This window comes from Acanthochromis polyacanthus, chromosome 22 (assembly GCF_021347895.1).
Source record: "Acanthochromis polyacanthus isolate Apoly-LR-REF ecotype Palm Island chromosome 22, KAUST_Apoly_ChrSc, whole genome shotgun sequence".
Lineage (NCBI taxonomy): Eukaryota > Metazoa > Chordata > Actinopteri > Pomacentridae > Acanthochromis > Acanthochromis polyacanthus.
In genome coordinates this window covers 27,351,478-27,375,087 of record NC_067134.1, presented here as the reverse complement: position 1 = coordinate 27,375,087, position 23,610 = coordinate 27,351,478, and the positions used below count along the sequence as shown (strand labels likewise).

The window sequence follows — 23,610 nt, the reverse complement described above, 5'->3', positions numbered from 1 at the left end:
AAAGAAATGAATCAATGAAAATACACAATAAACTACACAAGATAAATAGAAAAATAAAAACACAAGAAATAGAATAAATGGATAAAACAAGTTTATGGACTGTTAGGATTTGGTGTTTATTACTTTGTTATTTAACTGGAAAACACGTTAAAATAAAATCATGACAACAATCAACTCTAACAAGTGTGAAGATAGATTTGATTTTAAAGCATAAAATATCTATTTTTTATTTACAAGATGAGTCAGGATTCTGTTTTCATAATTTAACTCTAAATGACTTTGTTCTTTAATTTACTAAGTCTGAGTCCAGGAAAATACCTGAAGGTCACCAGGAAACTACATGTGAGCAGCTCTACAGAGAGTCTAAAATATCTCCAACTACAAACGGTTCTCAACCAATCAGAAGAAGATCTGAACAGAGCAACAGCTGCAATGAAAACAGAGTTATTTACACATGTGTATCTAGTATAAAGTCGCCCCACAGAGCATTTAGATGGTGTTTCATTTCAAATATAAGAACCAAAGCTCTGAGAGCCTCTGGAGCATTTTCAGTGAGTGTCGTCTCTGCTCAGAGGTTTTACTTCTTCATTCAGTTTTGGATCAACACAGTTTTAAATTAGTCAACTGTGATCTTCTCTGTTTCTGCCTCTGAAACTTGTATTTTCACCCAGACTCCTTTTAGCTGCAGTTCCACACAAACATCAACCTCTGAACATTAATGTGACTGCTGACGTCTAAATGTTGTTGTAAAGGATTATTTCATTTCACATTTTGACATCACACACAGGTTACAGTCTCATTTGGTGATGATGTCACAAAGTGAAAAATAGAATCAGGATGAAGTCTGGATTGACACCAAACTCATGTTCACGGTTCATAAAGTCGTCTTTCCTTCTGTAGATCACTTTCTAACAGAAACTGATTTATTACGTGAATCTGAAAATGTGTTTTTAACCAACAGAGACTGAACTGTCTGTTCAGGGACAGTTTGTCTGACAGGAGGAGATTCTGTCTGTAAAACTCAATTCAGAGACACCCAGGAACCATAACCAATCCCAAACCCAGGATACAGAGGTTCAGTGAATGTGGTGTTGAAGGTGTGGAGGTGGATCAGAGAGTCAGAGGAGACTCTGTAGAAGGACAGAGTTCCAGCAGGAACGTCCACATAGACAGCTACTCTGTCAGGGTCTGGATTGAACCAACGTTTTGCTACAATCATTGCACGGGAGACATAGTTTGCAGAAATGAGTGATATTCTTCTGTTGTTGTGCCAGACAGAGAACCCACTAAAATCAGAACAGTACAGACTCCAGGACTGATCATTTCTTCCAAACCTACAGTCCTCACCATCTCCTCTCCTTCTGATTCCTCTGTAACTCACTGCTACATCAATCTCTCCACTCAGTTCGACCTCCCAGTAACAGCGACCAGTCAGACCAGTTGTACACAGCAGCTGACGCTGGACATCAAACCTGTCTGGATGATAAGGATACGACTGATCCTCTGCCACACGTATCACTTCTTCTTGTTGTCAGACAGTTTGAGTTTTCTGTTCACTGTGTTTGTGTCGACTGTCAGTTCACAGGAATCTGATGGAGAGAACAAACACAACAGCTGATTTTATTGACTTATTTGACTGATTGAGGATATAGTATTACAGGAGTGAGCAGCCACTTTTGGGTTAACTGGTTTTTCTCTTGTTTAGTTTAGGATAGGGAGGTAAAACTGTGTTTTTCTTCTCCTATTTTTTGTTTCATTAGGCCAGTCTTCCTAAACAGATTAGGAGGGTTTTGTTTGTTGTTTTGCTCACTCCAGATTTTAGTTCCACATTCCTGTTGTTTTTGTCTAAACCACATCCTCTGTTACACCTTTATTGTAAAGAAAAACTGAACTTCTTTGAGAAAACGTGTGTCATGGCTGCTTGGACCAGTGAAGGATGGAACTTCATGTTCAGTGACCCTTAGACTATGTGTAACATCGATTATGTGATTATTACTGACACTTTGACGAGAAGAGGTTTTTAAGAACCACATTAAAACACACTTACACTTCCTCAGACCTGGTGTCATCCATTGGACTCCAGCAGGTTCCATCCTGAAGGAGGAGACAGTTTGAACTGATGAATAAACTTTCCTCATCATGATTTTCCTCTTTCATGGAGTTCAGCTAACAGTTGACTGTTGTTCCTGCAGATGTTCCACTAATATCTGCTGATTCTCTTCAGCTAGTGTGGATGTGATCAAAGCAAAAAGGCTCCTACATGGAACATTCATATCCAGCATGAAGCACAAAGACACACTGATGGACAGAGGACATGTTGGCAGCTTGTTCCTCCTCTATCAGACGTCTGTCCATACCTGAGAGTCTCCAGTCTGCAGTGTGGATCCTCCAGAGCAGCAGACAGCATCTTCTTTCCTTCCTCTCCTGGATGGTTGTAGCTCAGGTCCAGCTCTCTCACAGTGGAGGATCTGGAGCTCAGAGTTGAGGCCAGAGAAGCACAGCCTTCCTCTGTGATCAAACAACCTGACAGCCTGCAGACACACAAAACAACACACATGACAGAAACTGTGACAGAACTACTCTGACATTAGTGGTGTGTTACAGCCCAGTGCTAACATGATGACTGGACCAAACTATTTATTTTGTTTTTATTTGGAACAAGTCAGTACTTTCAATTCCATTCAGTTCCATTGTAGACAAATAGCTCAGTTTTTGTTCCATCTGACCCCAGAACTTTCCTCCAGAAGGTATTTTCTTTATCCATGTGATCAACAACAAACTTCAGTGGAGTTTTAAGGTTCTGCTTCTAAGAACTTCCTTCTTCATGGATCCTCTCAGCTCATGTTGATGTAAAACACTGTGGACTCTGACAGCTGTGTTCCAGCAGCTTCTCATTCATTCAGACCTGCTTTCTGCTGAATCTTGTTCACTCCTGACCATCCTGACCAACTGTGTCTCAGCAGCAGGTGATAGTTTGTGTTTTGTGGCTTCAACGGCTCCAAGTGACTTTCTGACTTGTTCAAGTCAATGATTTGCTTCTTCTAATCTTTGCTGAGCTCCTCAGACTTTCCCTCTGTACTGGTTGTGGCAGAGTTCAGTGAGTTTATCAGAGAAGTTTATTTAAATTGACTCAGAGGAGTCAGCAGCTGTGTACTGTGAGTCTACTCATGTGATGAGAAGTTTAGAGGCCATTATTAAACTAAAAAAAACCTGAGTAACACAACTACATCACTAATAGAAAAATTCAAGCTGCTGTCTGTGTGTCTCAGCATTAGTTCTTAAACTGTTCCATTTGTTTCTGTAACTTGTCTCCTGGAATAATATCTTTCCATTGGAAGCACACCCAGCTGACCTGGGAACATCAGGATCCACCAGGATGAGCTGGAGAACATTTGGGAAGGAGGACATCTGGACTAACATGCTTTAGCCTGCAGTCACCTCAACCTTCCATCACTGAAGTACAGGAAAATGGATGGATGTCTCATTTAAATGGTTAAAAATGAATGATTCTGACCTGAGAGTTTCCAGTTTACATTGAGGACTCTTCAGTCCGACAGAAAGCAGCTCCACTCCTGAATCCTTCAGGCTGTTGTTGCTCAGATCCAGTTCTATCAGACTGGAGGACTCTGAGCTGAGAACTGAGGACAGAACTTCACAGCTTCTCTCTGAGAGGTTACAGCTGCTCAGGCTGAGGAGATAATAATAGGAAACAATCAGTTAGACTGAAATTTTCTGAAAAGATTGCAGTGTATTCATCATGACTAGTGGACAACTCTCTCTGTACTTACAGAGCTTTCTTTGAAGCTTTGACCACTGGCAGCAGCTTCAGAAGAGCCTCTCTGAATCAGAGTATTTCTTCAGGTCAAACATGCCCAGATGTTCTTCTGATGACAGTAAGATGAAGACCAGAGCTGACCACTGAAGCAGGAGAACAGTTCATCTGTGGACAGACGTCCTGATCTCAGGAACTGTTGGATCTCCTCCACAAGAGAAACATCCTTCAGTTCATTCAGACAGTGGAACAGATTGATGCTTCTCTCTACAGACACATCCTCACTGATCTTCTCCTTGATGTACTCCACTGTTTCCTGATTGGTCTGTGAGCTGCTTCCCTGTCTGTGTCATCAGGCCCTCGTAGGAGATCCTGATTGGTCGGAAGTGACAGACCCAGGAGGAAGCGCAGGAACAAGTCCAGGTGTCCGTTTGGACTCTGTAAGGCCTCGTCCACAGCTCTCTGGTAGAAACGTGTTGGATCAGGTTTGTTGGAGGTCTTTTGTTGCTGTTCTTCCAGCAGGTTGATTCCAGAGTTGATGTAGGTCAGATGGACATGAAGAGCAGCCAGAAACTCCTGAACACTCAGATGGATGAAGCAGAACACCTTGTCCTGGTACAGTCCTCTCTCCTCTCTAAAGATCTGTGTGAACACTCCTGAGTACACTGAGGCTGCTTCCACATCGATGCCACACTCTGTCAGGTCAGATTCATAGAAGATCAGGTTTCCTCTCTGCAGCTGATTAAAAGCCAGTTTTCCAAGAGATTCAATCATCCTCCTGCTGTCTGAACTCCAGTGTGGATCTGTCTCATCTCCCTCCATCATACTTGACCTTCTTGATTTTGGCCTGAACCACCAGGTAGTGGATGTACATCTCAGTCAGGGTTCTGGGCAGATCTTCTCCCTCTCTGCTTCTCAGCAGCTCCTCCAGAACTGAAGCAGTGATCCAGCAGAACACTGGGATGTGGCACATGATGTGGAGACTTCGTGACTTCTTCATGTGGGAGATGATGCTGCTGGCCTTTTTCTCATCTCTGGATCTCTTCCTGAAGTACTCCTCCTTCTGTGGGTCGGTGAACCCTCTGACCTCCGTCACCATGTCCACACAGTCAGGAGGGATCTGATTGGCTGCTGCAGGTCGTGTGGTTATCCAGAGGCGAGCAGAGGGAAGCAGATTCCCCCTGATCAGGTTTGTCAGCAGCACATCCACTGAGGTGGACTCTGTAACATCAGTCAGGATCTTATTTTTCTTGAAGTCCAGAGGAAGGCGACACTCATCCAGGCCATCAAAGATGAACACAACCTGGAAGTCTTCAAAGCTGCAGATTCCTGCTGCTTTGGTTTCACTGAAGAAGTGATGAACAAGTTCCACCAAACTGAACTTTCTCTCTTTCAGCACATTCAGCTCTCTGAAGGTGAATGGAAACATGAAGTGGATGTCCTGGTTCCTTTTGTCTTCAGCCCAGTCCAGAGTCAACTTCTGAGTTAAGACTGTTTTCCCGATGCCAGCCACTCCCTGTGTCATCACTGTTCTGATTGGTCCTTCTCTTCCAGGTGAGCCTTTAAAGATGTCTTCTGCTCTGATGCTTCTTCTGTTCCGTCTGCTTTCCTGGATGCTGCTTCAATCTGTCTGACCTCATGTTCATCATTGACCTCTGCAGTCCCTCCCTCTGTGATGTACAGCTCTGTGTAGATCTCATTCAGAAGAGTCGACTTTCCTGCTTTAGCGACGCCCTCAACACTCTCTGGAACTTCTTCTTCAGGTCACATTTGAGTTTACGTTGACAAACTGGAGCAAGAAGCTCTGAATGAAAACACAATAAAGAAAATCATGAAGTGTTTTAACAAGTACACATGATCATTTCTGTTCCTAAAGAATGAATCTGTGAATATATTTGCAGACTTCAGTAAATATGTTGTTGATCCAAAAGGTTCAATCTTTACAGAAGTTCTCTTACTGCTCTGCAGACATTCAGCCAGCTTCTCCTGCTTCATCCTCCTCAGGAACAACACTGTGATCTTCTGAAACATCTCTCTGCTCCTCGTCTGTTCTTCATCCTCCAACTCCTCCTCATCCTCTCTCTGATTCTCTGAGCATTCTGGGTAATCTGGACTCAGAACCTTCTGGATCTTCTTCAGCTCTTTCTTCACAAAAGTGCTGATGTTTTCCTCCAGCAGCTGGAACAGAGAAATCAATGGATGAGTCCATCAGAGTCAAATCATGGAGCCAAACATCAGATCCATGTTGGACCCACTGACAGTCCTCTGATCTACAAAGAGCAGCATGGAGACGTCTGTGAACACAACAGATGGAGGAGTAGTTGTTGTACATGTACACACCATGAATATGGAGTCCAGGTCATGCTGCTGTTCAGACTGAATCCTGGGAATCTCTGAGCTCTCCTCATCTAATCTGTGGATCAATCATCAACAGTTAGATCTCAGTATTTATGTCCTCAGAGACACAAACATCAGGTACAGCACCATGAACGTCTTCAGGAAACAATGACTAACAATAGAACAAGTTATCTCCTTATTTAAACCACATCATGTCTCTCTCTCTGTCTCAGCCCTCGCTGTGATGTGCAATTTCACAACAGACGGAAACTGTTTTCAGTGAAGGTTTGTGTTAGAGTTTGTGATATTCTGGATTTAGATCAAGATTCAGATTTTTACTGCAAATCCACATCAGTTCCAAATATTTCTTATTGATCTACTTGGTTCCTAAAAATTATTATCAGCCCTGAACAAAAACATATCAGGCAGCTCTGGATGTTACTCACTGTTTGTCTGGTAGACATTTTTCTTTAAATGTGACATTAAAATCCTTTGACTGGTCACTCTTAAAGGACACACAGCTGGATGCAGGTCCAGGTCCAGGTCCAGGTCCAGGTCCCTCACTGTAAATAATGATGGAGCAGTGATCAGTGCTGAGCTCTGACATGCAGAAGACTCATGGACAGTTAAAGATGTGGTCTCACCTCTGATCTTTGCTCTGGTTCTTCTGATTTCCACACAGAGAGCTCTGACAGTCCTCACACTGATCCATGCTGCTGAACTCACACCAGCTCACAAACACTTTCTACCTCCATCTGCAGAGCAAACACATCATTCATCTTATTGTCTTTCTTCCCAGTCACCAGTCCTTGAGGTGACAGTCTAAACAGTTTAGTTTGGTATAATGATGTTATCTGATCCTCTCTTTGGTGAGTTCCATTACTCTTCAGTATGACAAGTGTACTCTGGACCGATAACATTTTACTGTGTATTATATAAAATATAGTACCACATACACCAAGAAAAATGCCATCAAAGCCAGTTTACTCATTAATCCTTAAACTTCACACAATAAATCTTGTACACAACTTCACATGGCAATAAACAACCCAAATAAAATAAAATTCAGTCACTTTCAGTTATTAATGTTCCATAATCTACAAAAAATGTATAGACAAAATGGATGAGCACTTTGATCTGTTACAGCAAAAAACTATTGAAATATGTAACAACAATTTTATTACTAATAAAAAATCCGTAAAATCATGAAAAATAATTTTACATCAAACCCAGAGTTGTAGTTTAATCACCAGGAGTCAGTTGATGGCTGCAGTGATTTTGGTGACACTACAGTGTGTAAGAGTAAAGTTACTGAATTATTTTACTATAAAAATATCCTTAACATTATGAAAGATTATTTTAATATCAGACCAAGACTTGTAGTATGATAAGCAAGAGCCAATTGATGGCTGCAGTAAATCTGGTAACACTACAGTCTACAAGAGTGAAGTTATTGAGTTTATACTATTAAATATTCCATAAAACTCTACATGTATATAGCATTATCATCAGGAGTCAATTGACGGCTGTTGTGATTTTGGTGACACATTCTCTACCTTACAACGATTAGAAAGAGGCATCGTTTATGTTTTGACAACGTGAATATCTTCTTTTCAACTTTCCCGAACTAAACAGGGAGACTGGAGCTGACTGTTAGAGCTGTGGAGACACATTTCTACTGTTTCTGCTGGAACTAAACTAACAGCAGCTAGAAGTAGACTTTAAAATGTCATTTACTTACCTTCAGACGGAGAAAAGAAGCTTCTGCACGACAACTCACAAAGTTAAACTAAACTGGAGAACCGGTTTGGCGGTGACGTCACTGTCGTCAGGGCAACGAAGGAGGAAACGGACTTCACCCTGATCAAAACAATCCTAAAGCCTCAGCTCCCAGTGTGATATAAAGATAAACCCTTTACTACAGTATAGAGAAGGAAGAAGAAAGAAGATTCAAACACAGAGCTGAAGTGACTCCATTTCAAACAGGAAATGTCCTGAGAACGACGTTTAACAGGCGCCACTGTGAAATCAAACATCTTGTATTTTAACAAAGTAAAACTAAGACGACCCAAACAAAATTCTCTGGGCCATGAAATGCTGCGTGGTGACACCTACCAGTCATTCAAAGCGACCACACCCTTCATTCAGCCACAGTTTTAAGCCTTTAATGCAATTTAAGCAGGTGAATTATGTAAAAATTCAGCCCCTGGGTAACTTCGCTGTAGACGCGAACACTGTTTTTATACCAGCATGTAAACATGTTTATTTCTGCTGCACAGTTGGACATTTTAACCTGAGGCTCTATGGGGATTTACGCACTTTTGGCTTCAAGTGAACACCAAGGAGTCAGAGGAGGTGAGTTTTGTTTTCTAGTTGACGAACATAAGAGTCCAGGAATCTCAGTTCAGTGTGCTAAATGTCAAACTGACATCTGGACTCATTTCTTTCATACATATATATATATATATGTATATATGTATATATATATATATATATATATATGTGTGTGTGTGTGTGTGTGTGTGTGTGTGTGTGTGTGTGTATACACACACAATAATTTTAAAGACCATTTTTGTTGTAAAGCCTAATTTGAATAACAAAAAGTTACCAGAAAATGATTTCTTTTCATTGGTAGCAGCCATTGCCTCTACATAGAGATGGAAACCCCTCCTTGAAATCATCCACAGGAGTTCTGGAGCTCAGGATGTCAGCTGGAACCATCACCAACTTACCATGATCCAAAAATTAAATGTGAAACAAGTAAAGTTTTGACAAACAACCCTAAGATAAGTGGAAGACTTTTAAAGAGTGTCGATATGAACGAAGCTGAAGTTTGTGTCAGATCAACTTCTCTACTTGTCCTGATTGTGCTGCTTGCTGTTGTGTTTGGAAAGTGGAAACGGAAAACCAGCTGCTGACCTGGAGAATCCTCCTCTGCTTCATGATGAAGTAAAGCAATCCACAGAATACAGGATGTTGGCAACATGTTTGTAAAGCAACACGACTTCCTGATCTGCAGCACTTCAGGTCACGTGATTCAAGATAAAATGGAAATGTTTGGAGTTTGAACAGTGTTTAGATTTTTATAGGGAACAGAACTGACTGTGAATAAGTTTGTTGGAATGAATAAAAGAAATGAATCAATGAAAATACACAATAAACTACACAAATAGAAAAATAAAAACACAAGAAATAGAATAAATGGATAAAACAAGTTTATGGACTGTTAGGATTTGGTGTTTATTACTTTGTTATTTAACTGGAAAACAAGTTAAAATAAAATCATGACAACAATCAACTCTAACAAGTGTGAAGATAGATTTGATTTTAAAGCAGAAAAGATCTATTTTTATTTACAAGATGAGTCAGGATTCTGTTTCATAATTTAGCTTTTATGAAAGAATTAGACTGAATGATTAACAATGAGGTCAGGATAAAATAAAAGATGGAGTAAAATTCCCAGAAACAAATACAAAGCTAAAAAAACTGGAATAGAGACTGCAAGTGGGCAGAAATCAGTTTAAGATTTGGATTTTCAGCTCAGAATCAGAGTCTGTGTTCATGAACCAGCCTCTGTTTGCTGCATGGAGCTGAAATTACAGCAAATCTAAGACTCACCTCACTCTAAATGACTTTGTTCTTTAATTTACTAAGTCTGAGTCCAGGAAATACCTGAAGGTCACCAGGAAACTACATGTGAGCAGCTCTACAGAGAGTCTAAAATATCTCCAACTACAAACGGTTCTCAACCAATCAGAAGAAGATCTGAACAGAGCAACAGCTGCAATGAAAACAGAGTTTATTTACACATGTGTATCTAGTATAAAGTCGCCCCACAGAGCATTTAGATGGTGTTTCATTTCAAATATAAGAACCAAAGCTCTGAGAGCCTCTGGAGCATTTTCAGTGAGTGTCGTCTCTGCTCAGAGGTTTTACTTCTTCATTCAGTTTTGGATCAACACAGTTTTAAATTAGTCAACTGTGATCTTCTCTGTTTCTGCCTCTGAAACTTGTATTTTCACCCAGACTCCTTTTAGCTGCAGTTCCACACAAACATCAACCTCTGAACATTAATGTGGACTGCTGACGTCTAAATGTTGTTGTAAAGGATTATTTCATTCACATTTTGACATCACACACAGGTTACAGTCTCATTTGGTGATGATGTCACAAAGTGAAAAATAGAATCAGGATGAAGTCTGGATTGACACCAAACTCATGTTCACGGTTCATAAAGTCGTCTTTCCTTCTGTAGATCACTTTCTAACAGAAACTGATTTATTACGTGAATCTGAAAATGTGTTTTTAACCAACAGAGACTGAACTGTCTGTTCAGGGACAGTTTGTCTGACAGGAGGAGATTCTGTTTGTTAAACTCAACTCAGAGACATCGAGGAACGAGACCAAATCCCAAACCCAGGATACAGAGGTTCAGTGAATGTGGTGTTGAAGGTGTGGAGGTGGATCAGAGAGTCAGAGGAGACTCTGTAGAAGGACAGAGTTCCAGCAGGAACGTCTACATAGACAGCTACTACTCTGTTAGAGACTTCAGAAAGAAACACTTTCATTGCAATACGTAGACTGGAGAGCAAGGATTCAGAGGTCAGTGATATTCTTCTGTTGTTGTGCCAGACAGAGAAATACCGAGGATCAGAAAACTCCAGACACCAGGACTGATCATTTCTTCCAAACCCACAGTCCTCACCACCTCCTCTCCTTCTGATTCCTCTGTAACTCACTGCTACATCAACGTCTCCTCTGCACTGGACCTCCCAGTAACAGCGACCAGTCAGACCAGTTGTACACAGCAGTTGAGGCTGGACATCAAACCTGTCTGGATGATCAGGATACGACTGAACCTCTTTCACATGGGTCACCTTCTTCTTGTTGTCAGACAGTTGGAGGTATCTGTTCACTGTGTTTGTGTCGACTGTCAGTTCACAGGAATCTGATGGAGAGAACAAACACAACAGCTGATTTTATTGATTTATTTAATGATCGATTGTTATGACTGCGGTTGTGTGTCGTGTTTTCTGAGTCTCCTTTGGTTTGCCCATCTATCACCCATCCTACCCTGCTTCCAACCAGCACACGTCAGCACAACTCCTTCATTCTTAGTAGTCTGTGATTGAGGATATAGTATTACAGGAGTGAGCAGCCACTTTTGGGTTCACCGGTTTTTCTCTTGTTTAGTTTAGGATAGGGAGGTAAAACTGTGTTTTTCTTCCACTATTTTTTGTTTCATTAGGCCAGTCTTCCTAAACAGATTAGTAGAGTTTTGTTTGTTGTTTTGGTCATTCTAGATTTTAGTTACACATTCCTGTTGTTTTTGTCTAAACCACATCCTCTGTTCACACCTTTATTATAAAGAAACACTGAACTTCTTTGAGGAACTGTGTCTCATGGCTGCTTGGACCAGTGGAAGGATGGAACTTCATGTTCAGTGACCCTTCGACTAGGGGTAACATCGATCATCTGATTATTACTGACACTTTGATGAGAAGAGGTTTTTAAGAACCACATTAAAACACACTTACACTTCCTCAGACCTGGTGTCATCCATCGGACTCCAGCAGGTTCCATCCTGAAGGAGGAGACAGTTTGAACTGATGAATAAACTTTCCTCATCATTGATTTTCCTCTTTTCATGGAGCTCAGCTAACAGTTGACTGTTGTTCCTGCAGATGTTCCACTAATATCTGCTGATTCTCTTCAGCCAGTGTGGATGTGATCAAAGCAAAAAGGCTCCTACATGGAACATTCATATCCAGCATGAAGCACAAAGACACACTGATGGACAGAGGACATGTTAGCAGCTTGTTCCTCCTCTATCAGACGTCTGTCCATACCTGAGAGTCTCCAGTCTGCAGTGTGGATCCTCCAGAGCAGCAGACAGCATCTTCTTTCCTTTCTTTCCTGGATGGTTGTAGCTCAGGTCCAGCTCTCTCACAGTGGAGGATCTGGAGCTCAGAGTTGAGGCCAGAGAAGCACAGCCTTCCTCTGTGATCAGACAACCTGACAGCCTGCAGACACACAAAACAACACACACAACAGAAACTGTGACAGAACTACTCTGACATTAGTGGTGTTTACAGCCCAGTGCTAACATGATGACTGGACCAAACTATTTATCGTGTTTTTATTTGGAACAAGTCAGTACTTTCAATTCCATTCAGTTCCATTGTAGACAAATAGCTCAGTTTTTGTTCCATCTGACCCCAGAACTTTCCTCCAGAAGGTCTTTTCTTTGTCCATGTGATCAACAACAAACTTCAGTGGAGTTTTAAGGTTCTGCCCAGAGGAAAAGAAAATTCAAAAAGAGATCTCAAAAATGTCTCATTTACTTCTCCTAGACAACTTTGAGATCTGTGTGACACCAAACTGAGACTAAGGCTTATTTCTCCTGTGTCTCATTTTTTTCTCCTGAGCAATAAGATGCACTAAATCTCAGTTTAGTCTCCTTTAAAGTTTCAGAAGAGATTTCAACAAGCTCTCATATAATTCTCAGAGTTTCTCAACTTTTATGTCTCTTTGTGATCTCAGGCTGAGAAATCAGAGAGCTCTCTCTAAGAACTCAGTCTGTTCTCATCCCAGCTTCAGTTCATGCATCTCATACTAAGCTCAGACAGAATAAATGAAGAGATCTCCACAAGCGCTCACTGAATTCTCAGACTCAGGTCAACGTTTTGGTTGTTTTTAATCATCTAGCATGTTGACTTTATTGTAACCCACATGATATTTTTTTAATTAATAAAGATTAAGATTACTTTATTCATCCCAAAAGGGAAATTCATTTGTCTGTCAGCTCATCTACTATTTGCTATAGAATTATAAAGCCTGATCGCTGTGGGTACAAAGATCTTCTATATCTTTCCGTCCTGCAGTCCAGAGAGAGGCCCATCACGATATTATGAGTGGATGATCCGTGGTGTTTAGAATGATAAATCCAGTCAAGTGGGAGGAGAGGGTGACATGATTGAAGTCATCATATATTATTATAAGTGCCTCAAGATGTTTCGGCTGTATCCTGGCAACTTCTTATTTGTTGCAGCATTTATAAAGTGTGTGTGTGCAGATTAATATATGCATAGGGTGGCATAGCTCAGTGGGTAGAGTGGCTGTCTCACACCCAGAAGACTGGGGTTCTATTCCGAGTCTGTCATGCTCATGTGGAGGTGTAACTGAGTGAGCGAGTCTCACATATTGCTCTGTAGAAGCTCCACTATTGTTCATTTTCTTTTCCAGAGGAGAAATAAAGGAGCCATTAAACACACTGTATTGAGATTAGCAAGGTATCTCCCACAAGTCTCAAGTATGACTCCCTCTAATTATCCTGTCTCACCTATTTCTCCTAGTGAATTTTAGGAGAAACATATGAGAAACCTTGAGACAAAATAGAAACTAAAATGAGACTGACATGAGAATCTCAAATTTGTCTCCTGAGTTGTAGAAGAGCAAGCTTTGAGCAGTAAAATTTTCCTCTGGGTGCTTCTAGAAGAACTTCCTTCTTCATGGATCCTCTCAGCTCATGTTGATGTAAAACACTGTGGACTCTGACAGCTGTGTTCCAGCAGCTTCTCATTCATTCAGACCTGCTTTCTGCTGATTCTTGGTTCACTCCTGACCATCCTGACCAACTGTGTCTCAGCAGCAGGTGATGGTTTGTGTGTTCTCTCTGATCACGGCAGCAACACAACTGGACCATGAACTTTATTCTGACAAACAAGTGTTTGTACAGATGATTTTGGGATCTGCAGCTGCTCTGAAATGGCTCCAAGTGACTTTCTGACTTGTTCAAGTCAATGATTTGCTTCTTCTAATCTTTGCTGAGCTCCTCAGACTTTACCTCTGTACTGGTTGTGGCAGAGTTCAGTGAGTTTATCAGAGAAGTTTATTTAAATTAACTCAGCGGAATCAGCAGCTGTAGTCAACCGTGATCAGTGATGAGAAGTTTGGAGGCCATTAAACTAAGAAAACATGAGTAACACAACTGTCATCACTAAAACAGAAAATTCAAGCTGCTGTCTGTCTGTGTGTCTCAACATTAGTTCTTAAACTGTTCCATTTGTTTTTGTAACTTGTCTCCTGGAATAATATGTTTCCATTGGAAGCACACCCAGCTGACCTGGGAACACCTCAGGATCCATCAGGATGAGCTGGAGAACATTTGGGAAGGAGGACATCTGGACTAACATGCTTTAGCCTGCAGTCACCTCAACCTTCCATCACTGAAGTACAGGAAAATGGATGGATGTCTCATTTAAATGGTTAAAATGAATGATTCTGACCTGAGAGTTTCCAGTTTACATTGAGGACTCTTCAGTCCAACAGAAAGCAGCTCCACTCCTGAATCCTTCAGGTCGTTGTTGCTCAGATCCAGTTCTATCAGACTGGAGGACTCTGAGCTGAGAACTGAGGACAGAACTTCACAGCTTCTCTCTGAGAGGTTACAGCTGCTCAGGCTGAGGAGATAATAATAGGAAACAATCAAGTTAGACTTGAACTTTTCTGAAAGATTGCAGTGTATTCATCAATGACTAAGTGGAATTCTCTCTGTACTTACAGAGCTTTCTTTGAAGCTTTGACCACTGTCAGCAGCTTCAGAAGAACCTCCTCTGAATCAGAGTATTTCTTCAGGTCAAACACGTCCAGATGTTCTTCTGATGACAGTAAGATGACGACGAGAGCTGACCACTGGGCAGGAGACAGTTTATCTGTGGACACACGTCCTGATCTCAGGGACTGTTGGATCTCCTCCACGAGAGAAACATCCTTCAGTTCATTCAGACAGTGGAACAGATTGATGCTTCTCTCTACAGACACATCCTCACTGATCTTCTCCTTGATGTACTTCACTGTTTCCTGATTGGTCTGTGAGCTGCTTTCTGTCTGTGTCATCAGGCCTCGTAGGAGATTCTGATTGGTCGGCAGTGACAGACCCAGGAGGAAGCGCAGGAACAAGTCCAGGTGTCCGTTTGGACTCTGTAAGGCCTCGTCCACAGCTCTCTGGTAGAAACGTGTTGGATCAACTTTCTCTCTGAACAGTTTTGACCACCAGGATGTTGTTTGTTGTTCTTCCAGCAGGTTGATTCCAGAGTTGATGAAGGTCAGATGGACATGAAGAGCAGCCAGAAACTCCTGAACACTCAGATGGATGAAGCAGAACACCTTGTCCTGGTACAGTCCTGTCTCCTCTTTAAAGATCTGTGTGAACACTCCTGAGTACACTGAGGCTGCTTCCACATCGATGCCACACTCTGTCAGGTCAGAGTCATAGAAGATCAGGTTTCCTCTCTGCAGCTGATTAAAAGCCAGTTTTCCCAGACACTCAATCATTTTCCTGCTATCTTCATTCCAGTGTGGATCTGTCTCAGCTCCTCCATCATACTTGACCTTCTTGACTTTGGCCTGAACCACCAGGAAGTGGATGTACATCTCAGTCAGGGTTCTGGGCAGATCTCCTCCCTCTCTGCTTCTCAGCAACTCCTCCAGAACTGTAGCAGTGATCCAGCAGAACACTGGGATGTGGCACATGATGTGGAGGCTTCGTGATGTCTTCATGTGGGAGATGATGCTGCTGGCCTGCTCCTCATCTCTGGATCTCTTCCTGAAGTACTCCTCCTTCTGTGGGTCGGTGAACCCTCTGACCTCCGTCACCATGTCCACACAGTCAGGAGGGATCTGATTGGCTGCTGCAGGTCGTGTGGTTATCCAGAGGCGAGCAGAGGGAAGCAGATTCCCCCTGATCAGGTTTGTCAGCAGCACATCCACTGAGGTGGACTCTGTAACATCAGTCAGGTTCTTATTTTTCTTGAAGTCCAGAGGAAGGCGACACTCATCCAGACCATCAAAGATCAACACAACCTGGAAGTTTTCAAACCTGCACATTCCTGCTGCTTTGGTTTCACTGAAGAAGTGATGAACAAGTTCCACCAAGCTGAACTTTTTCTGTTTCAGCACATTCAGCTCTCTGAAGGTGAATGGAAACATGAAGTGGATGTCCTGGTTGCTTTTGTCTTCAGCCCACTCTTGAGTGACCTTCTGAGTTAAGACTGTTTTCCCGATGCCAGCCACTCCCTGTGTCATCACTGTTCTGATTGGTCCATCTCTTCCAGGTGAGCCTCTAAAGATGTCTTCTGCTCTGATGCTTCTTTCTGCTCTGTCTGCTTTCCTGGATGCTGCTTCAATCAGTCTGACCTCATGTTCATCATTGACCTCTGCAGTCCCTCCCTCTGTGATGTACAGCTCTGTGTAGATCTCATTCAGGAGGGTCGACTTTCCTGCTTTAGCGATGCCCTCAAACACTCTCTGGAACTTCTTCTTCAGGTCACATTTGAGTTTACGTTGACAAACTGGACCAAAAAGCTCTGAATGAAAACACAATAAAGAAAATCATGAAATGTTTTAACAAGTACACATGATCATTTCTGTTCCTAAAGAATGAATCTGTGAATATATTTGCAGACTTCAGTAAATATGTTGTTGATCCAAAAGGTTCAGTCTTTACAGTAATCCTCTTACTGCTCTGCAGACGGTCAGCCAGCTTCTCCTGCTTCATCCTCCTCAGGAACAACACTGTGATCTGATGAAACATCTCTCTGCTCCTCATCTGTTCTTCATCCTCCAACTCCTCCTCTTCCTCTCTCTGACTCTCTGAGCATTCTGGGTAATCTGGACTCAGAACCTTCTGGATCTTCTTCAGCTCTTTCTTCACAAAAGTGCTGATGTTTTCCTCCAGCAGCTGGAACAGAGAAATCAATGGATGAGTCCATCAGAGTGAAATCATGGAGCCAAACATCAGATCCATGTTGGACACACTGACAGTCCACTGATCTACAAAGTTCAGCATGGAGACGTCTGTGAACACAACAGATGGAGGAGTAGTTGTTGTACATGTACACACCGTGAATATGGAGTCCAGGTCATGCTGCTGTTCAGACTGAATCCTGGGAATCTCTGAGATCTCCTCATCTAATCTGTGGATCAGTCATCAACAGTTAGATCTTAGTATTTATGTCCTCAGAGACACAAACATCAGGTACAGCACCATGAACGTCTTCAGGAAACAATGACTAACAATAGAACAAGTTATCTCCTGATTTAAACCACATCATGTCTCTCTCTCTGTCTCAGTCCTCGCTGTGATGTGGAGGTTCACAACAGACAGAAACTGTTTTCAGCGAAGGTTTGTGTTAGAGTTTATGATTTTCTGGATTTAGATCAAGATTCAGATTTTTACTGTAAATCTACATCAGTTCCAAATATTTCTTATTGATCTACTTGCTTCCTAAAAATTATGATCAGCCCTGAACAAAAACATATCAGGCAGCTTTGGATGTTACTCACTGATTGTCTGATGAAGGTTTTTGTTTAAATTCTTCAACAATATCCTTTGACCAGGTGCTCTTAAAGGACACACAGCTGGATGCAGGTCCAGGTCCAGGTCCAGGTCCAGGTCCAGGTCCAGGTCCCTCACTGTAAATAATGATGGAGCAGTGATCAGTGCTGAGCTCTGACATACAGAAGACTCATGGACAGTTAAAGATGTGGTCTCACCTCTGATCTTTGCTCTGGTTCTTCTGATCTCCACACACAGAGCTCTGACAGTCCTCACACTGATCCATGCTGCTGAACTCACACCGGCTCACAAACACTTTCTACCTCCACCTGCAGAGGAAACACATCATTCAGCTCCACTGAAGTCCTCCTGATCATCATGTGTGCTGTAGAAACATCAGCTGCTCCACTGATCACCTCTTATGTTGTGTTTTTTCTCAGCTGGATGAATCTAAAGGATCAAATTGTGGATAAATAATGGATGGACACATCTCTGGTCGATACCATTATCTGTTGATGGTATCATTATCTCTGATTGGGCTTTTAAGTTTAATCCAGAGAGTTTACAGCCTTCAAGTATTATTCTTCAGAAATTATTCTGTACTGTCTTTAATATTTTCTCTCATTTGCAGCTGCTGTAACAGTGAACTTTCCCCACTGGGGGATCAATAAATTTGATCTTATCTTAAAGTAAACTGGAACATCTGCAGCAGAGAAGACATGAAGGCAGACTTTGCCTGTTTATTTACTAAAGTGCAGAAATAAAATCACCACCGCTGTGACAATGAGGACCGTGTCTCTGGCTGCAACAATAACATTAGTGCAACCTTAAGTCAACGTAAAGCAACGTTCATGTATCAGAGGATTTATTGTGGCTATAGTGAAGGTTAGCGAGTGAGCTAATGGCTAACAGCTGAACTCTGTCAACAGATTAACGGTAGTTAGCTATATTTTATATAATACACAGTAAAATGGTGGGCTGCACAGTGGTCTAGTGGTTAGCACTTTTGGCTTGCAGCGAGAAGATCCCTGGTTCGCGTCCCTTCCTGGGATCTTTCTGCATGGAGTTTGCATGTTCTCCCTGTGCATGCGTGAGTTTTCTCTGGGTACTCTGACTTCCTCCCACAGTCCAAAAATATGCTGAAGTTAATTGATTATTCTAAATTGTCAGTCGGTGTGAATGTGAGTGTGATTGTCTGTATATGTAGTCCTGTGACAGACTGGTGACCTGTCCAGGTCTCTCCTGTCAAGATTTTTTATTAGCTTGGGAAATATCATTAGCGGTTTAACATCATGAATAAATGAATCAATTAACGCTGAAACCTTGTAAGAAGGTTTCTTATTGTCTTTCTTCCCAGTCGCCAGTCCTTGAGGTGACAGTCTAAATCAGGGGTCGGCAACCCGCGGCTCCGGAGCCACATGCGGCTCTTTCAGCCCTCTGTTGTGGCTCCCTGTAACTTTGGAAAATACATTGTTCTGCCTTTCAGGCGCGTTTCAATGCATTTTAATATAGAGAATTTTATTGTGAAATTACCGCTCTTACTTTGACGTGTCACTCCACCGGATGTGCTGTGCCTGTGACATGAGAGCGCAAAGCTGATGCAGAGAGACAACACGGAGCTTCCGATTCCCACACGTTTCATGCCGTTTTTTAAATTTTACGACTGGATAAGCAACACCTGTAGTTTCACATCGTTTTCTACTCAAGAATGACAAGCCTGTATATTAAAGCTCCACTCCAAGAAAGACACATCTTTGAGTCAAAAGTACTCATGATAGGATAATACACGTTTACTCACAAGAACACGGCTCCATGTCACATCCAGGCAGCAGGTCAGAGAGTCAGAGGAGTGTCGTCTTGGAAAATAGGGCAGCGACTTACCGGAGAAAAGTTATTAGCTTAAGATAAATAGATAAATAGATTTTACAAGTTAAATAGACATTCGCAAAATATTGATTTCCAGCTAACATTATGTAACATATGAGGTCCAGGAGCAAAAATGACATTAACCAAGTAAGATAAACATTAGTGGAAGGACACAATTTAAAAAATGAATCTATCAAATTAGAGGCTTTGTAATTAATTAATCACGACTGATTAACAAGGGCATAGAGGTAAAAAAGCGATATATGCAGTGTTGTCTTCATTTTAAATGCCAAAAGGATTTTGCGGCTCCCGGTGTTTTCTTTTCTGTGGGAAACGGGTCGAAATGGCTCTTTGAGTGTTAAAGGTTGCCGACCCCTGGTCTAAACAGTTTGTTTGGTATATTGGTGTTATCTGATCCTCTCTTTGGTAAGGATTGTAAATTCCATTACTATACCGAATTATGTGTTTGGACAAGCAAGTGCACTTTGCCCCTATGCCAATTTTCCTGTGTTAACTTGTGAGAGACTGTTTACCCTGACAGGCCACACAGTGCAACAGAAAATGACAGCCTTGCTCCCAGAAAATGTGACCAAACTGGTCTGTCTGAGCGACTGGCTGAGGAGGAAATATGAGGCATGACGTCAGCATAGCTGCTATGTCCTCTGTAGCCTACTAGAACTGATAGCTTGTTTTTCAGCACTTTATTTTGTGATGATGAACACTGTTATTTGTGATGTGCTGACGTACAGCACTGTGATTGATCGGTCTGTTTTATTTATTTTATATTATCTGAAATAGAGGAAAAGCAACAAGTTCTGTGTTAAATACTTGAATTGCTTTGAAAAATGTTCTGTTTCTGGATGTGTTTACTACCATCACTTTATATGGACCTGATGTTTTATTTTTATTTTATAATTATCTGGAGATTGGCAAAAGAACACAGCAATTCCCTCAGTGGTCAAAACTAAAGATTTCAGGCAGCACTTTGGACTAGTCTGAAATACAGTGGAACGTAAATGGTTAGAACTACACCTGTTCAAGTCTGTTAACAACAATAAATGACTGTATAAAGCTACTTTTTGTTATGTATTAATCTTTTGATCTGCCACAATAATGTAATGAATTTAAATGGAAATACTTTAATTTGAGGGATTTTCTCAGCAATTTTTAGGTGAGATTAAAAAGAGATTAATTAGATTAATTACTTACAGATCATAATTAATTAATCTCTCCTTTTTTAATCTATTGACAGCACGAGACATTTTACTGTGTATTATATAAAATATAGTACCACATACACCAAGAATAATTCCATCAAAGCTAGTTTACTCATTAATCCTTAAACTTCACACAATAAATCTTGTACAAAACTTCACATGGCAATAAACAACCCAAATAAAATAAAATTCAGTCACTTTCAGTTATTAATGTTCCATAATCTACAAAAAACTGATAGAAAAATGGAATGAGCACTTTGATCTGTTACAGCAAAAAACTACTGAAATATGTAACAACAGTTTCATTACTAAAAAAAATCCTTAAAATCATGAAAGAATATTTTAATATCAGACCAAGACTTGTAGTATGATAAGCAAGAGCCAATTGATGGCTGCAGTAAATCTGGTAACACTACAGTCTACAAGAGTGAAGTTATTGAGTTTATACTATTAAATTAATATTCCATAAAATTATACATGTATATAGCATTATCATCAGGAGTCAACTGACGGCTGTTGTGATTTTGGTGACACATTCTCTACCTTACAACGATGAGAAAGAGGCATCGTTTATGTTTTGACAACGTGAATATCTTCTTTTCAACTTTCCCGAACTAAACAGGGAGACTGGAGCTGACTGTTAGAGCTGTGGAGACACATTTCTACTGTTTCTGCTGGAACTAAACTAACAGCAGCTAGAAGTAGACTTTAAAATGTCATTTACTTACCTTCAGACAGAGAAAAGAAGCTTCGACACGACGACTCACAAAGTAAAACTAAACTGGAGAACCGGTTTGACGGTGACGTCACTGTCGTCAGGGCAACGAAGGAGGAAACAGATTTCACCCTGATCAAAACAATCCTAAAGCCTCAGCTCCCAGTGTGATGTAAAGATAAACCCTTTACTACAGTATACAGAAGGAAGAAGAAAAAGAATCAAACACAGAGCTGAAGTGACTCCATTTGAAACAGGAAATGTCCTGAGAACGACGTTTAACAGGCGTCACTGTGAAATCAAACATCTTGTATTTTAACAAAGTAAAACTAAGACGAGCCAAACAAAATTCTCTGGGCCATGAAATGCTGCGTGGTGACACCTACCAGTCATTCAAAGCGACCACACCTTCATTCAGCCACAGTTTTAAGCCTTTACTGCAATTTAAGCAGGTGAATTATGTAAAAATTCCTGGTTAACTTCACTGTAGACGCTAACACTGTTTTTATACCAGCATGTAAACATGTTTATTTCTGCTGCACAGTTGGACATTTTAACCCGGGGCTCTATGGGGATTTATGCACTTTAGGCTTCAAGTGGACATTTGAGGAGCTGCAGTTTTTCGGACTTTGCATTAGCTTAATTTTAACCCAAAAGTTGCCATTTTGTAACAGCTAGTTAGCATGCTAGCACTGTGAATAATTGAAGCTAACTACTGCAAAGTTTTGTCAAAACGTAGCTACAGCTTACACTTATGCTATTTCACTTTTGAATGCTTTCGTCAGCCTCCTCTTTCATCGAGCTTACTTTAGAGCTGCAGTGTTTATCTTTTGACAAAAAACAATAGCTTAAATGTGGCATGTGTAAAAGACAAGCGAAAAATAAAATTCAGTTCAACCAGTTTCACAACGTCATCTCATAGCACTTCGAGACCTTGTAAATTTTAAGCACGCTAGCCTTGCTAATGTTAGTTGTGCAATAAATTATGTCCACTATCATCTCATATAACAACTTAATAGCTAACCATCTGTAAAAAGGGTATCATTATCTGTTAATAAAGCAAACTAGCCTACCTAATGTTAAGCTAATAATGTCATGCTATATTTGCTTTCAGCAGCACTAGCTAGCTGGCTAGGTAGCTTTAATTTTATTGCTAGTGTAAGCTAAGCATAACTGTTGTCTGATCATTTAACAATGTAATGTCAGGAATTTAAGTATCAATAACAATAAAGTTACAGTTAACTTATAACTTTTATGCAAGACTTATAAATTCTAATTTAACACTGGAGATATAGATATTTTTGTGTTTATATATATGTATGCATTTATATAAACACAATTATAGAAAAAAATGAGCAAAAAATTAAATAAAATAAAACTAAAAAATATATGTATAAATATATACATACATATGTAATTATAATATATATATATATATATATATATATATATAAACATATACAAACACACATTGAAAAAAGGAAATAAACGCAATAAAACTAAAGCTAAAAAAAATTGTACATATGTAAACCTAAATATAGAAAGAAATCAGCAAAAAACACCTGAAAATACAAAAAATGTATATGTATATATCATCCAAAATGACGAGAAAAGATCCAAGCATAAACAAACATAAAGCACACAAAAATTGAAATACATATAAAAACAAATTGCAAAAATAACGTATATAAATATGGATATAAATAATAAAGAACAATAAAAAAATATAAAACTGCTGTTGTATTTTTACAACAATGGATTTTACAGCATTACTATTTTGCACACTTGTTTTGATGTTATTGATGGTTTAAATATGTTTGAGCCTGCAGGTGTAGGTTTTAACATTTTATTTTTCATTATTTTTCTATAAAAGATGCCTATAAACTTATAGATTACTGAAATGGAGATGATTCTGTTGTTTTCAGGCTTGTGGACTCACATTAACCCCACATTGGTAGATAATAACACTTTGTGCTGTTCTCCCTTCACGTTTCTTGTAGATTTATGCCACCTGCTGGACACTCTGATAAATTACACCAAGACTCTGTTACGAAACCTCCCACATTCTGGAAAGTTTGCTCTCTTGTGTAGCTCGGACTAGCTACACAAGAGGACTTCCTGTCCTGACTAAACAAAGATATATATATATATATATATATATATATATACATTATTTAATTTCTTAAAATCCGCCTAGGCAGAATTAGAATTTTGATTTCGCCTAGGGAAATCAAAATCTTACCATGGTTGTTGTACGGATTTCAATTTTGGTATATCAATAGCCTGTATATTAGAAAGAATAACCCTAACCCTCTAACAGGATTGTGGTATAAAGTATATGAAAAAACAACCCAGAAACTACTTT

General features: G+C 40.3%; 1 protein-coding gene and 1 long non-coding RNA gene across 2 annotated transcripts in view; one reads left to right on the top strand and one right to left on the bottom strand.

Annotated features, from left to right (window-relative positions):
- Positions 1-19,085, bottom strand: part of LOC127532169 (NLR family CARD domain-containing protein 3-like) — a 29,598-nt gene extending 10,513 nt beyond the window's left edge. The window contains 10 exon segments of the mRNA XM_051943443.1: positions 3,515-3,688; positions 3,789-3,840; positions 3,843-3,881; positions 12,041-12,132; positions 14,398-14,571; positions 14,673-16,476; positions 16,631-16,850; positions 17,013-17,085; positions 17,456-17,584; positions 17,666-19,085. Of these exon segments, the coding sequence (XP_051799403.1) occupies positions 3,515-3,688; positions 3,789-3,840; positions 3,843-3,881; positions 12,041-12,132; positions 14,398-14,571; positions 14,673-16,476; positions 16,631-16,850; positions 17,013-17,085; positions 17,456-17,584; positions 17,666-17,733 (2,825 nt within the window). The 5' untranslated portion in view covers positions 17,734-19,085.
- The window catches only part of LOC127532183 (uncharacterized), an 809,822-nt gene that overhangs the window by 392,848 nt on the left and 393,364 nt on the right, over positions 1-23,610 (top strand). The gene's annotated exons all lie outside the window — the stretch shown is intronic.